This window comes from Zonotrichia albicollis, chromosome 2 (assembly GCF_047830755.1).
Source record: "Zonotrichia albicollis isolate bZonAlb1 chromosome 2, bZonAlb1.hap1, whole genome shotgun sequence".
Taxonomy (NCBI): Eukaryota; Metazoa; Chordata; class Aves; order Passeriformes; family Passerellidae; genus Zonotrichia; species Zonotrichia albicollis.
In genome coordinates, this window is record NC_133820.1 from 25902410 (window position 1) to 25915736 (window position 13327).

Genomic DNA, 13327 nt, shown 5'->3' on the forward strand with positions numbered 1-13327 from the left:
CAACGGTTGGAGGGGGTTTTTTGTTGTGGTTTTTTGTGGGGTTTTTTTTTGGGGGGGGGAGTTGTTTGTTTGTTTTTTGTTTTGGATTTGCTTGCTTTTTGGTTTTTTTAAATCATAAAGATTAGTTGAATATAGCTAGCTATTGGATAATTTTTACTATATAACTATAACTGAAATTTCCTCTTATACCCACCTTCAGCCTGTGGTGCTCTACAGCTGAATGCATGACATTTCTTGGTGCATGGGACACTATTAGTAACAATTTAGATTGTAGCAACCTGTGCTATGCCTGCTCTATGAATAGCAGTGTCATTTGTCATGTGTTTGAACAGACTGCCTGTACAACACAGCCAATGACAAATTTTAGGTTGAGATAGATTTGTCCTCCAGTTCACAGACTGGCTGTTTTTTTTTCCCTTGCATTGTTGTTCATCTCAGGCTAAATACTTCTGTGCCCTTTCCATTCTCTGAGAGGAGAGAGATCTGCACATAACTGGATATTCAACACCTGTGTTTCAATTATCATATCATTTGAAGAATCTGGTGCTTTACTTTATGTTCCTCAAGTAGTTATCTTGATTATTTGCTACTGCAGAGCTGCAGTAAACTTGTTTGTTTCTCCTTTTCTCTCTGCCTGAATTTGATTTCAGAAAGCAATCTCAGATGAAGGAGAGACTTCAGACTCCTAATCACATGCTGCTGTTAGCGTTGTTGCTGCAAGTGGCAACAAAAAGTATACTTTACCTTCTACTATATTAAATATTAAGAGCAGAATACATTGTTTTTATTATGCCTGGGGTTTTTTGGTTTGGATTTTTTTGCTGTTGTTGCTTTGGGTTTTGTTTTGGTTTTCTTTTGTTTTCTTTTGTTTTTGTGTTTTTGTTTTTTTTTTTTTTTTGTTGTTGTTGTTGTTGTTGTTGTTGTTTTCTTGAGGTCTTCCAGGAGAGATATATCTGAAAGCCATGGTAATCGTATTCAGCAAGAATTTTATACAATATTTAATTACAAGGCATACATGTATTGGAGAGTTTTGTGGTGAGAAAACAGCTCAGGGTACACTCAACAGCATATTGCTTCTTTCTCTCTCTTGTCAATTACCTTTGAGTCTTCCTGCTTGAGTAAGTTACAGGTCAATAAACAGATTTCAAAGCAGAATTTGGTATCTGCTGAGACACTAACTTCATCCTAGGCTTACAGAAAGTGCATATTTTAAGGTCATCTTTTTGTCCTAATGTGACTGTCCTCCTAATTTTCTTCTACAGAAGGATCCTAATGGCACATTCAGTGTGGTTTCATTTAAAGAATTTCTGCATGTCCTTATTTTTGGTCAGTGTGCACTTTTCTTCTGTGTGGGTAATGCTGGATAAGAATTGTTTCATTTGCACCATTTGCAAAACTCATCAGGCCCAGAAGGGGCAAATTTTATCGCAGAAGTTTGATAAGGTGGGTAGACTCTCATTATAGAAAATAATAAATTTAATGGACTTTTGTGTTTCATTATATGTTTCATTATTTTTCATTTCATTATGTGTTCTGGAACTTGCAGAGTACTCATTTATTAATTTCAATAACATTATGGTGTGCTCTGTGTTCTAGGCAATGTCAGTCATTATGGAATAGAGAATTTCTGTTATTTAATAGAGAATTTCCATCCTTTTTCATCTTGGGCTTTGATGTAAAATTGGGTAAAATTTTAAAATGCCAGGATTCCATTAAATTGGAACAGGATGGTTGGACATTTTTAACTGAAAGGAAATGGTTTTAAATTCCTCAAACAGTAGATCTTTGCCTTTCAAATTTCTGTAGCCTATGAAGAGTTCTAGTACTGCCCCTTATTTGATTTCATGGTCCCCAGCTGCTCCTGCAGTTTCAAAACTGAACAGTAAGATTCTCATTCTATACCAATGGAATATCTGCATCCTGAGAAATACAGATCATTACAGCTGGAGTCCTTTGAAGATGCAGGAATGGAAAAAAAAAAAGGGGGGGGAGAATGTGAATAAATAAATAAAGCATTAGGTGTTCTTTATTTTTTCTCTGTTGATATTCCAGATAAAATATGACAAGTCTTGTAAACCCAAAACTTTCATCTGACACATGAAGAAAAAATATTGTGAGGTCTTTTATTGTACTTGATTTTCTTTTTTTCTCTTAAATAACCAGACTACTCTTCAGAAACATGTAAGAGAAGGTATGTAGGCCTCAGTTTCCGTTGGACAAAAATATTTTGAATCCTTCAAAGGAAATAATACATTTGGACACAATAAGCCACAGATGCCTTTTCATTTTCTTCTTCAAACATAAAGGCATGCTGACCTTTTGTGATAGATTACTTCCTGAGAATACAGTGAATTTATTTCCATTCTTCCTTCTCTCTGGAGATCAGTTTGTCTTCTGTTTATAGAGTGTAAATCATCCGCATCTTATTTCTTTGGATTGAATACCCCAACTAGCCCCTCATCTCTTTGACTTTTTCTCTTCCACCATCTGTTCATCATATGCTTTCATGGGCAAATCCACCCATCAAAACCATGGGGTAGACACATTGTATTGTAAATTGATTTATAGATGCATGTAAGATGATGGGAAAATCTGCTGAATTGCTTTATACTAAGAACAATTCATCAGGTAAAACCAAAACATTCTGGGAATTCAGATACATACAAAAAGTTGGAATATAGATTTCATCTCTATTGGTAAACACACAGACCTTTGTATATTTCTTCATAGCATGTGCACAATTTTATTGTAAGCACTGAAAAGTAATGACCTGACCTTTTACTGCCCATACTGCTATTTGTTCCATGATGACGCCTAAAGAGGCTCCCTGGAACAGAGGCCAGACAGTGTTAAAGGAATAAAGTAGGTGTTTATTGAGAGGCCTTCAAAGAACACACCTTGGGCAGTACAAGAGCCTGGCTATGGCTGCACCCAAGATGGATGACAGGTCCTGAGTTCTCACACTTTTGTAAGTTTTGGTCCACTCACATGTTGGGGTTAATTGTCCAATTACAGATTTGGGTTATGAAGTCCCATCCTCCCAGACTGCTCTCCTCAATTCTCTGTTGTTTGTACTTTTTGGGCCTGAAGCTGTGATGGTATCCTTGGTTCTTGGCTGGAAAAGGATTGTTTTGTCTAACTAAACTGTAAAGAGAACTTGCTAACATTTTATATGAAATTCAGAGTTATACACTAAGGCAGTACAAAATCTGAAAAATATGAAAGCTAAAACTTTAGGCATTAATGTCAGCAGCCTCATAAGCTACAACTTGTCACAAGCAAGAGACGAATGCTTAGAAAGCTTTCACTCTGTTTGATCCCTGTAATCAACTTTATTTCCTCTACAGAATTCCAATTATCCCATTAAACAGTGAGTCAGGATGCTTATATTGATACAGGTGTCTTAATTGGTTAATCTGTACTCATGTCAGCCCCAGCTAAGAATTCATTTCCCTGAGGTCTCCTTAGACAGCCACAGTTCCTCCTAAGCCATAATGGTAATTCCTGGCAGGTGTAGTGCTGGAGAACAGCATTTAGGTGCACCCACAAGCACCACGCAGCACACACTTATCCATGGTTAGCCATACATATACTTGCTGCTGAGCTTTTATTTTCTTCTACCTTGTAATTTCTAACCTATTTAGTTTTAATTATAAGCCTGTGATTATACAGCACTGACCATATGCTTCTAAAACCCATTTGCAAGAAAAACATCCTAATAATATTGCTTTTTAGTAGCACTCCAAAGCAATTAAACACCTATTAGATGCCAGTGAATTCTGCTTTCAGTCTATCATATGCACATTTATTTGCATATGCTGTCCTGTGAGTGACATAATTTTCATTATTGACTTATGAGGATAGAAATAATAGACAGACTATTTACTAAACTGTCTTTAACTCAGCATCAACAAAATAGCTAATTAAATGTGTAACAATTTTCACTGACATAAACTGTGAGATTTGAAGTCAAGGTGAAGACAAAGACAAACATTCATCTGTGCTCTCTAAGACTTGTTCTCACCATGGCGAGAAAATAGGTTATCTAGTCTTGTAAATCATCAGAGAAACCAGACAGAACTACAGGTAGATCTTAAAAAGTAATTTCCTAGGAAATCAGTTTTTCAGGACCAAGCAAACCCGCTAGTGAACTGCCAAGATTATTATATTCCAAACTTACATCCTGATAAATGTCATGAGCACGAGCTTCTGCTATAGTCCCTGGAAGGCAGTTTCCAAAGGAGCTATAGAGTAATTAGGTGCCCTACTCAAGGGACTGTAATAGTTGTTTCTCAACTCCACTTCTGGTTTAGTTTATTTTACGGATTTAATTTCTTTCTCACTGGTGATGTAAATGAAGAACTCTCCTTTTCCCCTCCTTACTCTGCTATATTAACTGGAAGTTTGCAGGTAGGAAGAGCTGTAGGAGGCATCAGAGTCATCCCTAGTCCGTAGATGTAATCCTGTACCTGCCAAAGGCAGCAGCTCATAGAAAGCAAGAACTCAACCTTGCATCTTTTGAGTTGCAGAGTAACATTCAGAATGGGGGATGACTCTGCTTTCCTGTTCATTGGAATGTATCTCTGTTTATCCTTTCTGAAGATACATTCAGCTCAGATAAATTAAACAAGCAGTTTCAGCTAATGATCTCGTGCAAGATCTGTTTCAAATTCTCTCTGTTGTGTGGTGGGTTGATGCTGGCTGGACACCAGGGAGCCACTGAAGCCACTGTCACTCCCCTCCTCAGCTGGACAGGGGAGACAAAATACAGTGAAAGACTTTTGGATGGAGATAAGGATGAGGAGAGATCACTCACCACTTACTGTCACGGGCAAAACAGACTCAGCTTGGGGAAGTTAGTTTAATTAGTTACCAATTAAATCAGAGTAGGATAATGAGCAATAAATCCATATCTTGGAAACATCTTTCCCTACTTCTCCCTTCTTTCCAGGCATAATTTCACTCCTGGTTTTCTCTACCTTCCCCTCATCCAGTGGTCCAGGGGATAGGGAATGAAGTCTGTGGTCAGAGCTTGTCTCAGCCACTCTTCCTTCCTCAGTGGAATGACTCTTCACGGCTGCTCCGGTGGGGAGTCCCTTCTATGGGAGATAGTCCTCCACAAATGGCTCCAAAGTGAGTCTGCAGAGCTGTTCCTCCCACACAGTCTCTCTCCTGTGGTGGGTCTGTCTTGTAGCCAGCTGGAATTGGCTCTGTTGGACTTGGGGAAAGCTTCTGGAAACTGCCCACAGGAACCACTCCCAGTAATGCAAACCCAGTACAGCTCAATTGTATGACCTGATGCCTCTCTGAAATGTGCTACAAGCTTGATAGGCATATAATTTTAAATAATAATTAAAATTGTATAGTTTGACTGGAAAACTCCCCACCAGTCCAAAAAGACAGTGGTATCTGCAGATGATACATTCCAGCAAAGCATCTTTTTATACACAGAAGCTGACAGGGGAAATTTGTCAGTGGTTTAGTCACCATTCAGCTGAATCACCACCAATCTCTTTTTTAAAAATAGCTTGATTGCAGCAAGGGGATTCATCTCTCCTTTAGTAAATTAGATTAAGTGCAATATAACAGGTACTCTGCAGAGGTATATTTTGGGATAGAAGAGAACTCTATTTCTTCTTGTGGGTGTTGGCTATTTTATATTGTTTGAGTAGTATCTTTTATAGGCTGGGGTGCCAATTGCTGCTCTGCAGCAATATGAAATAATGCCATTTCCAAATGTGCCATCTTCAGGTACACTGCTTCTGAAAATGATCACAAAACGAGTGAGGTTTCTACTTCTGGGCATAAGTGAACTGTATAAAACAAGTTCCTTTTCATATAAAACATAATTGCCACAAAAGAATTATAGCCTCAGTTAGGACCCCTGTGTTAGGGAGGGAACCCCTTAAGGTGCTGACTTAGGCCCAGGATAAAGCATTCCTTTCATCTAGGCTCCACAAAACAGCAGCTGGAACACAAGGCTTTTGAGCACAGAGAGCAATTTCTAGAGGATTCCAATATATTTTGGAATTCTTATCGTAATGAATTCAATCAGTATCCATTCCCTGTTTCCAAAAGATTCACTGAGATACTTGCACACATTTATGCAGTAGTATCTGGTATTTTGATTACTTACAGTTTCATCTCAAAGTCAAAAGGCAGCAGATCTGAAAGTCAGAGCTGGGTAAATTCCAGCATGTTCAGCATATTCATCACAAATATCAGAATTTGTGAATTATTGATTCCTCAGTGATTAAATTTGTGAATGTGAAGAAAATTGTCAGAAGTTTTTAGTATCTCTGATACTTCTAACTTTCTTCTCTGACTGCTCTGGTATCTAAAAAACTATGAATGCAAATGGAAGGGTTTGCCTCTCAGGTGGGACACTTTTGGATCTCTCTGGTTTCTTGGGCCACTGTTTTCATAATAGATGGAGAAATTTTGTTTCTACCCAACTCTGAGGATGCCTTTTTTCTTTTACATCTTCATTTTCTACTGTCAGGAGCAGCCCTCAAGGTATCATGAGCCGTCTTTGTGGCATCGCAGGCTTGAATTGCTGACCTTGCAGTGACAGTGCTTGTGAGATTTCCAGATCAGTTTTATGTCATCAGGGAGCTGATTACTGAAAAAAATTTTTCAAACATTTGATTTTCCACTGAAAGCAACTTCAAGCTTTTTTGAAATTTACTCATTAATTGCTAGGATTTGCTTTATAGCATCTACAGTTGGGAAGAAACACACAAGATGTTCTGGCAATTTGAGTTCATTCAGCTTGCAAAAGCCCCTGAAACAAATGTGTACTTCTGCGTAAGTGTTATCAATGCATATGTTCTCTAGGAATTGGAATAAGCCCAATGTGGCCATGCACTTTCCAGATAAAAAGGGGATGTCCTTAGAGCAAGGTTACTTACAAGCCACAAAAGATTTCTCATATTAAAACAAGCTGCTTCCAGACCATGAGTTTTTGTAAAAGAGTATATGCTAGAAAATAGTGGAGAGTCTGCAGCAAGAAAGGCCAGGGTTGGAGACCTAATAGTTAGCTGTAAACTAATCCCATTCTTTCTGTTTCTCAGGTTTATACTGGGTCTGTCCCAAGATACCCTTTATAAATTAATAGGGCAGTGAAGAGTCATGATATTGGGACACCTGCATGGGCAGTGAGAGTGTGGCTGAGAGAGGCTGGGCTGCAATACAGTGGTGGTAACACTGCTGTGTTTCCTAAACAACACACAGAGCTTCATTTTCTGGCTCTGAATAATTTTAAACCCTTCCATTGTAAGGTGCAGTAAGCATCTTCCTTGTTATTCAAATATTTTTATGGTTCTATTAGCACTTGCCAAATTTTGTCCATTGTTCATTTCAGATATTTGCATCCCACCCTAATGACTCTCTTACAGCCCCTGTAATACATGCTGGGTGTGTATTGCTGCCAGTGTTCCATTGAAATTAGAGGTGATCACATCTGGGGCATTATTGTAAATGTGTCATCATCACACTTGCCATAACTTCTGAGCTTTGGATGTGTGCTTCAGCAACAGTGGGATTATTGGCAGAATATGATGTGGAATAACCCAAAATGCTCACGCAGAGGCTGCACATCCTGTGTTCATTAATTGTTTTCAGTCTCAAGGACTCCAGCTAATTCCTCATGGATTGTAACTACACAGAGAAATCCCATGATAATTAATTATTCATTTGTTTTTCATAGGAAAACAATAATCTGCAGGCTTAATTTGATTTGATGTTTAAAATGGAAAGCTGAGGAAGGCTTTCCTGATGCTGGAAGTGAATAGCAAATGAAAGCTTCTTGGAAGACTGCACATAATTTCCACATGTTCTGAGCAGCATGATTTAGGAAGGTTTGTAGCAGCACTGAGGGACAGCCACCACAGCAAAATTTTCAACTCACTGCTCTTCACGATTGTTCTCCAAAGGTGGCCTCAGTAGAATTGTCAGAAGTAAAACTGAAATAGGTTTGAGAAGGTCTGAATTGATTGACTTTGACGTTCTGGGAATGTGAAAAGGAATGGGACTGCTGTTGCCAAGCCCATGCAGGAAGGAAGCTCTAGCGCTTGTCCAGCTGACCAACGTGAAGCAGGAGTCTCCTCCATTCCCCAGCTTTCCCCCAGGGCAGTCACTAAGTTAGAGGGGACAGACACTGTTACCAGCTCAGTCACCCCTACAAGGCAGCTCACTGGGGTCTGACCACCACACCTTCCAAGGGGGAACACACCTAAGCCAGGAAGTGGTACCCCTCAGGGGTCTGTACTGGGACCAGGACCATTTAATATCTTCATTAATGACAGAGACAAAGGGATCAGGGCACCCTCAGCAAGTTTGCAGATGACATCAAGCTGAGTGGTGTGGTTGCCACACCTGAAGTACAGGATGCCTTGGGACCTGGACAGTCTCAAGAACTGGTCCTATGGGAGTCTCATGAGGTTTAATAAGATGAAGTGCAAGGGGCTGCACCTGGGTCAGGGCACCCTCAGGATCAATCCAGGCTGGGGGATGAACAAATTGAGAGCAGCCCTGCCTGGCAGGTCTTGGGGGTGATGGTGGGTGAGAGGTTGGATATGAGCTGTCCATGTGCATTTGAAGCCCAGAAACCAAACTGTGTCCTGTCCTGGGCTGCACCAAGAGAAGTGTGACCAGCAGGTAGAGGGAGGAGATTCTGTCCCTCTGCTCTGGACACATAAGGCTGTCCAGAATGGGCCTGAATTCCATTATTTCTGAGTCTATCTGAACAATCATTTCAGAGATTTGTTTGCCAGCTGCCCTGCTATGAAGAAATTTTTGATGGTAGCATAAGGTTTGTAGATATCTGTTGAACACTGTGTTGAAATAAAGAGGATCAAGCTCACAATTTCACCTGTCTTCTGCAAATCAGAGCATCAGTATTGGTCAAGCAGAGTGTGCTAGAGGCTCCTTAATTTTAGTGATATTTTAGTCAAGACCAGCTTGTTAAGCAGAACTGGCTTATCTGGTCTATTTACATGTGCTAATAGAAAAAAAAAAAAAGATTTAGCAATTTTTCTTCAGAAATGAGGATGCTGAACTCGTTTGTACTTTCTGCCCATGGTGAAGCATGTAGTGATTGCAGCAGGGCCACCTTTACACTCCTGGGTTCAGAAATCAGTGTCCAGAGCTGCAAGTGTTTTCCAGGTGGTAAGACAGACAAGAGAGGAGTTCTCAGTCTTCTCAAAAAGAGACTCTTTTTATCTCTCCCTGCAAGGTGATCAGTGTTATCAGCTGGTTTGAGAGCCCATTTCTGCCAGAGCAGGGCAAAAGAAACAAAGTATGACTGAGAGACACATGGAGTACAGTGCTTTCAGAGCTTATTTTTAGACTGGAAATAATGTTGGTTTTAGCCTTCCTTGATGGCTGTTTTCAAAGGCACGCAGGATGGACATTGGTATTGTACCTGTCAGTGCAACCTTGTTTATAAAATCAAGGAAACATTTAAATGTACCAAGACCATAGATAGTAGCTTTCTTTCCAGTTTCTTTTTTTTTTTGTTGTTGTTGTTGTTGTTGTTGTTGCTGTTGCTTGATTTTTTTTTTCTGGTCTCAGCTAAAAAAAAAAATTTCCAATAACTAACTGATTTTAATAATATATGATATTTTCTTTGCTGTACACAGGGGAACTATTGGTTCGGTTGGTTTGGTTTTTTTGTTGAGTTGGTTTTGTTTTGTTGTTTTTTTTTTTGAAAGATCAGATTTCCTGTGATTCACTGAATCTGTATAGAAGGTCCCTGCAAAAAACATGATACCACCTTTTACAGTACTTATATTCTTTATACAATAAGCTAGTTATGTATTTCTTCAGATTCCCAAAGGAACTGGTATCTCCTTGGTCCTAAACAAGCTGTTGGGAAGTGCTTCTGTTTTCAGCATCATCTTGACCTCATGAAAATCCCCTGGAGAGCTATGTGTTTTGGTGGCAGAGCATGCTTTACCACTGATTATCCGAACTTCTAGAGGTCACTAATGAGTTGTTTGTCAGCTTCCTTCACTGGCTGAGAATGATTATTCTCATGGTTTCTCTGTTGAGCTGACTTATCTTTGCATGTTTCCCTTCAGTGTTTTGGGAGTGCATCTGAATCCATGTTTCTATGCAGAAAAGCAAGACATGTTACAGTTCCTTGGGGTAAGTGTGATGTGATGATCTGACCCTGTCAGCAGTGACAAAACTCTCAGTTCCTGGGAGGTGAGAAGGAAGAGGAGGGTGTGAAGAGTGAGGTGCATACACTTTCAAACCTGGACTATCTGTTTCTTCTGCTTCTATTTGAGTGGGTTGGAGACCACTTTTGGCTAAGGTGCATGATCCTCAGTTCCAAGAGATGACTTAGAAGCAGTTCTAAATGGCCAGGGCAGGGCATCAGGAGCTGCAGTTTCCTCCCTGGCATGGCTGGGGAGGCTCTGTGCCAGGTGAGGCTGTGTTCACCCAGGAGGGATCCCCTCAATCAGGACATGCTCTCAGGTCAGGGCTGCTCTTGTTTGTTTGGCCAGGTCAAACCAGCTGGAAAAGGGGCTGGTTTGAATGTACAGCAGCAGCTAAATAAGTGATTGAAGATGGGGACCGTCCCTGGAGAATCAGGGCAGGTTTGGTTGTTGTAGTCCCTTGCTAATGAAGCTACCAATGCTGTAAATGGCAAAGGGAAAAAGAGGCACAGGCAGAGCAGCAGGAAACCAGAGGACAAACACATTTTAAACCTTTTCTTGCTATCATTTCACAGAAATCAACAGGGGAAGGGAATGACACCAGAGAGGCAAAAAAATCCATTTTATCCTCCTTTTGCCTTTTTTTTTAATGTTTTCTTCAATACAGATATGGCAAAAGTACAGAACAACAGCAGGAAAAAATAAGAGCAATTTTGAAGGAAAGGAAATGCACTAAATGCTACCTGCTGTCTACCCAATTTCAGGTAAAAAGTAGTGAGTCTCACTGCACATGTTTTAATCTCAAGAATCCAAGTTTTAAGTTGAAATGTTTTTTTCACTGAAATTTTGAGATAAGTTTAAGGAAAGACAGAGAGAGGAGAAAGAGGCAGGGGCTAATCAAGGACTAATTTATTTCAAAGTCTGTTATATCCAAATATCACAGAGAAATGCCTTAACATAGATGTTTTATCAAAGGAAAGCCAATGTGAGATCATAAAACAAAAGATGAAAAATTCTTAATAGAAGAATAAAGTCTCAAATTTGCTGGAGGAACAGGGAAAAGAGCCTCAGATCAGACACTTAAAGAAAAGAAAATTGAGCCTAGTAATCTTGAAAGAAGGTAACTGCAGTTATGTCTTTCAAGACAACTAACTCAAGTTGAAGCTTTTCTATCCCTTCCTTCTCCCTGATTGCTCTAGGCTTGGGATCCTACAGTCATCATCTGCCCTTGGTGAAACAGCCCTGCAGAGCTTCACCAGGGGTGAGGGAAGTCCACACCATAGAAGAAACAGCCCCAAAACTGAGTTTATACATCCCCTAGAGATCACAGGAACCAGAAACAGCAGTGAGGGTGTTAAAGAGGAATTGTCATGGTGGAGGAAACCACATGAGTCACACAGCTCAGGGTGGTGAAAAGCCCAGTCAAGGTTTATCAGCACCTTCCTCAAGGAGGCCAGGAGCTCATTGTAAATCAGGAACTTGTTTCTCTAAAGGCTCTGAATGAGTTTTTTTTACATATCAGTTTAATTGCAAAGTCTTTTGCACGTCTCTACCTGTCGCCAGCCATTTCCGACTTAAACAGGTAGATCCTTTTTTAGGCTCTTCCACCTCACTGTTTTGAGCACCCAAGACAGTGATGTGCTTCAGCACTTAGGGCTTTTCTGTGCTTAAGATACCAATTTTTAGAGGTTTAAGTAGAAGCAGGTGGTAGTTTTCTGTCATATCATACTTAATGGACAATGTTTAATATGCCACAGAGCTTTGATGCCTCCCTCTGAGAAACACAAAGGAACAGACCTTCTAATCTGTGGAATCAATACAGTAGCCAGCTCCTAGGATGGCTCACAGTTTTTGTATGGCTAGGTTCCAATTCCATGAAGCTTTATTGTGCTCAGATAATAGGCACTAGCACCAAGGCCTGCTCCAAAGTCCACCTGGAGCCATTAGAAAGGCACTCTTGATCAATACCGCTTTGAAGAGTTGCCCCATCCATGTGTTTATGTCTCTCAGTCTGAAGGGGTGCATGAGGACTGCAGCCGGAGAAAACACCAAATAGCTCTGACTGAGGCACTGAAAGCACCAGGAACCCAAGCAGACCTGGAAGCAGCTCTGTAATTAGAAGCAGGGTTTGCTATTTCAGACAGTGTCACACAGGCAGTGGGCTGCTTTTTCTGACCTCAGCAGATGATTTCACATGGACCTGAGCTGCAGTGGTTGGGCTTGAGTCAGAAACTTTGAAGTGTGGGGGCTTTCTGACACCTTTTGCTGTGCTTTGAAACCAGTATCTGAAAATTCTATTGTGTTTCTTTAGGAAGTCAGTATTTCTTTTCTTACTCAGGTAATTATGTGTGATTATAAGCATGCCTCTATAAAATATCACAAAAAAAATAGTTTAAATACTATAAGGACACAAATATGTAATACAAAAATCACCAGGGTGGATTTTCAACAAGAGTTTTGCTTATTTTGTCCTAGTGAATGCTCTCTATAGTTCCTCTCAATGGTGGTAACTGCTTACATTCATTTAAACATGTCAAAAGCAAAAACATGGGAAGACCTTTTTGTCAGCTGTACACAAGTACCTACTGCTGGTCTTTATTTGATAATTGAGAAAAAAGAAAAAATAACCCCAACCAGATTACTAGATCTCCATAGGAAACCAAAGAAGCTACAAAGTTCATTGTAATAACATGCCATGGTTGGAGCAGAAGCTGGACATAATACTAGCAAAACAGGTTAGGAAGAGAGGTGAGAATTTGTATTAGGTTGTCATGGTCAGCAGCTACATTTATATTTTGATTTATATTGCCTCAAGACCTAGCTTCTTGCTGGTATTGGAAAAATATCTCTTTCTGTCCCCTCTTTTCTCTAACCAAAGAACACTTTTCTCTGAAAAGTGTGACCACGTGCCAAACATCTCACCAACCAAATTCCCACATTCTCCCCTTCTTCCCCTTGCTCCAGACACAGCCTGCCAAGCCTGTCTCATTCCCCCCTCCCCAGCTGGTGCAGCCCAGCACCTCCTGGGGTCCTGCAGCCCTGCTCTGTTCCACTGCAATCTCTGCCTTTCCCTTCCTTTTGCTCATCCTGGTGGGACTGCAGCAGCATTGCCACTCCTGGGGAAAGGATGTGGCCTCATCGTGGGGACTGCAACACAAAATATT

At 40.3% G+C, this 13327-nt stretch overlaps 1 protein-coding gene across 46 annotated transcripts in view; it reads left to right on the top strand.

Annotated features, from left to right (window-relative positions):
- The window catches only part of LOC102072464 (uncharacterized), a 430853-nt gene that overhangs the window by 179157 nt on the left and 238369 nt on the right, over positions 1 to 13327 (top strand). The window contains exon 6 of one of the 46 annotated variants that reach the window (XR_012578870.1): positions 1263 to 9494. The exons of 44 other annotated variants lie outside the window; for them this stretch is intronic. Coding sequence is in view for 1 of the 2 variants with exons in the window: in XM_074534624.1 (XP_074390725.1) it covers positions 10083 to 10149 (67 nt within the window). In the remaining variant the exon portion in view is untranslated. Of the gene's footprint in view, positions 1 to 1262; positions 9495 to 10082; positions 10150 to 13327 lie in introns of those variants that run through there. One more of the 46 variants, XM_074534624.1, reaches the window with a different exon arrangement.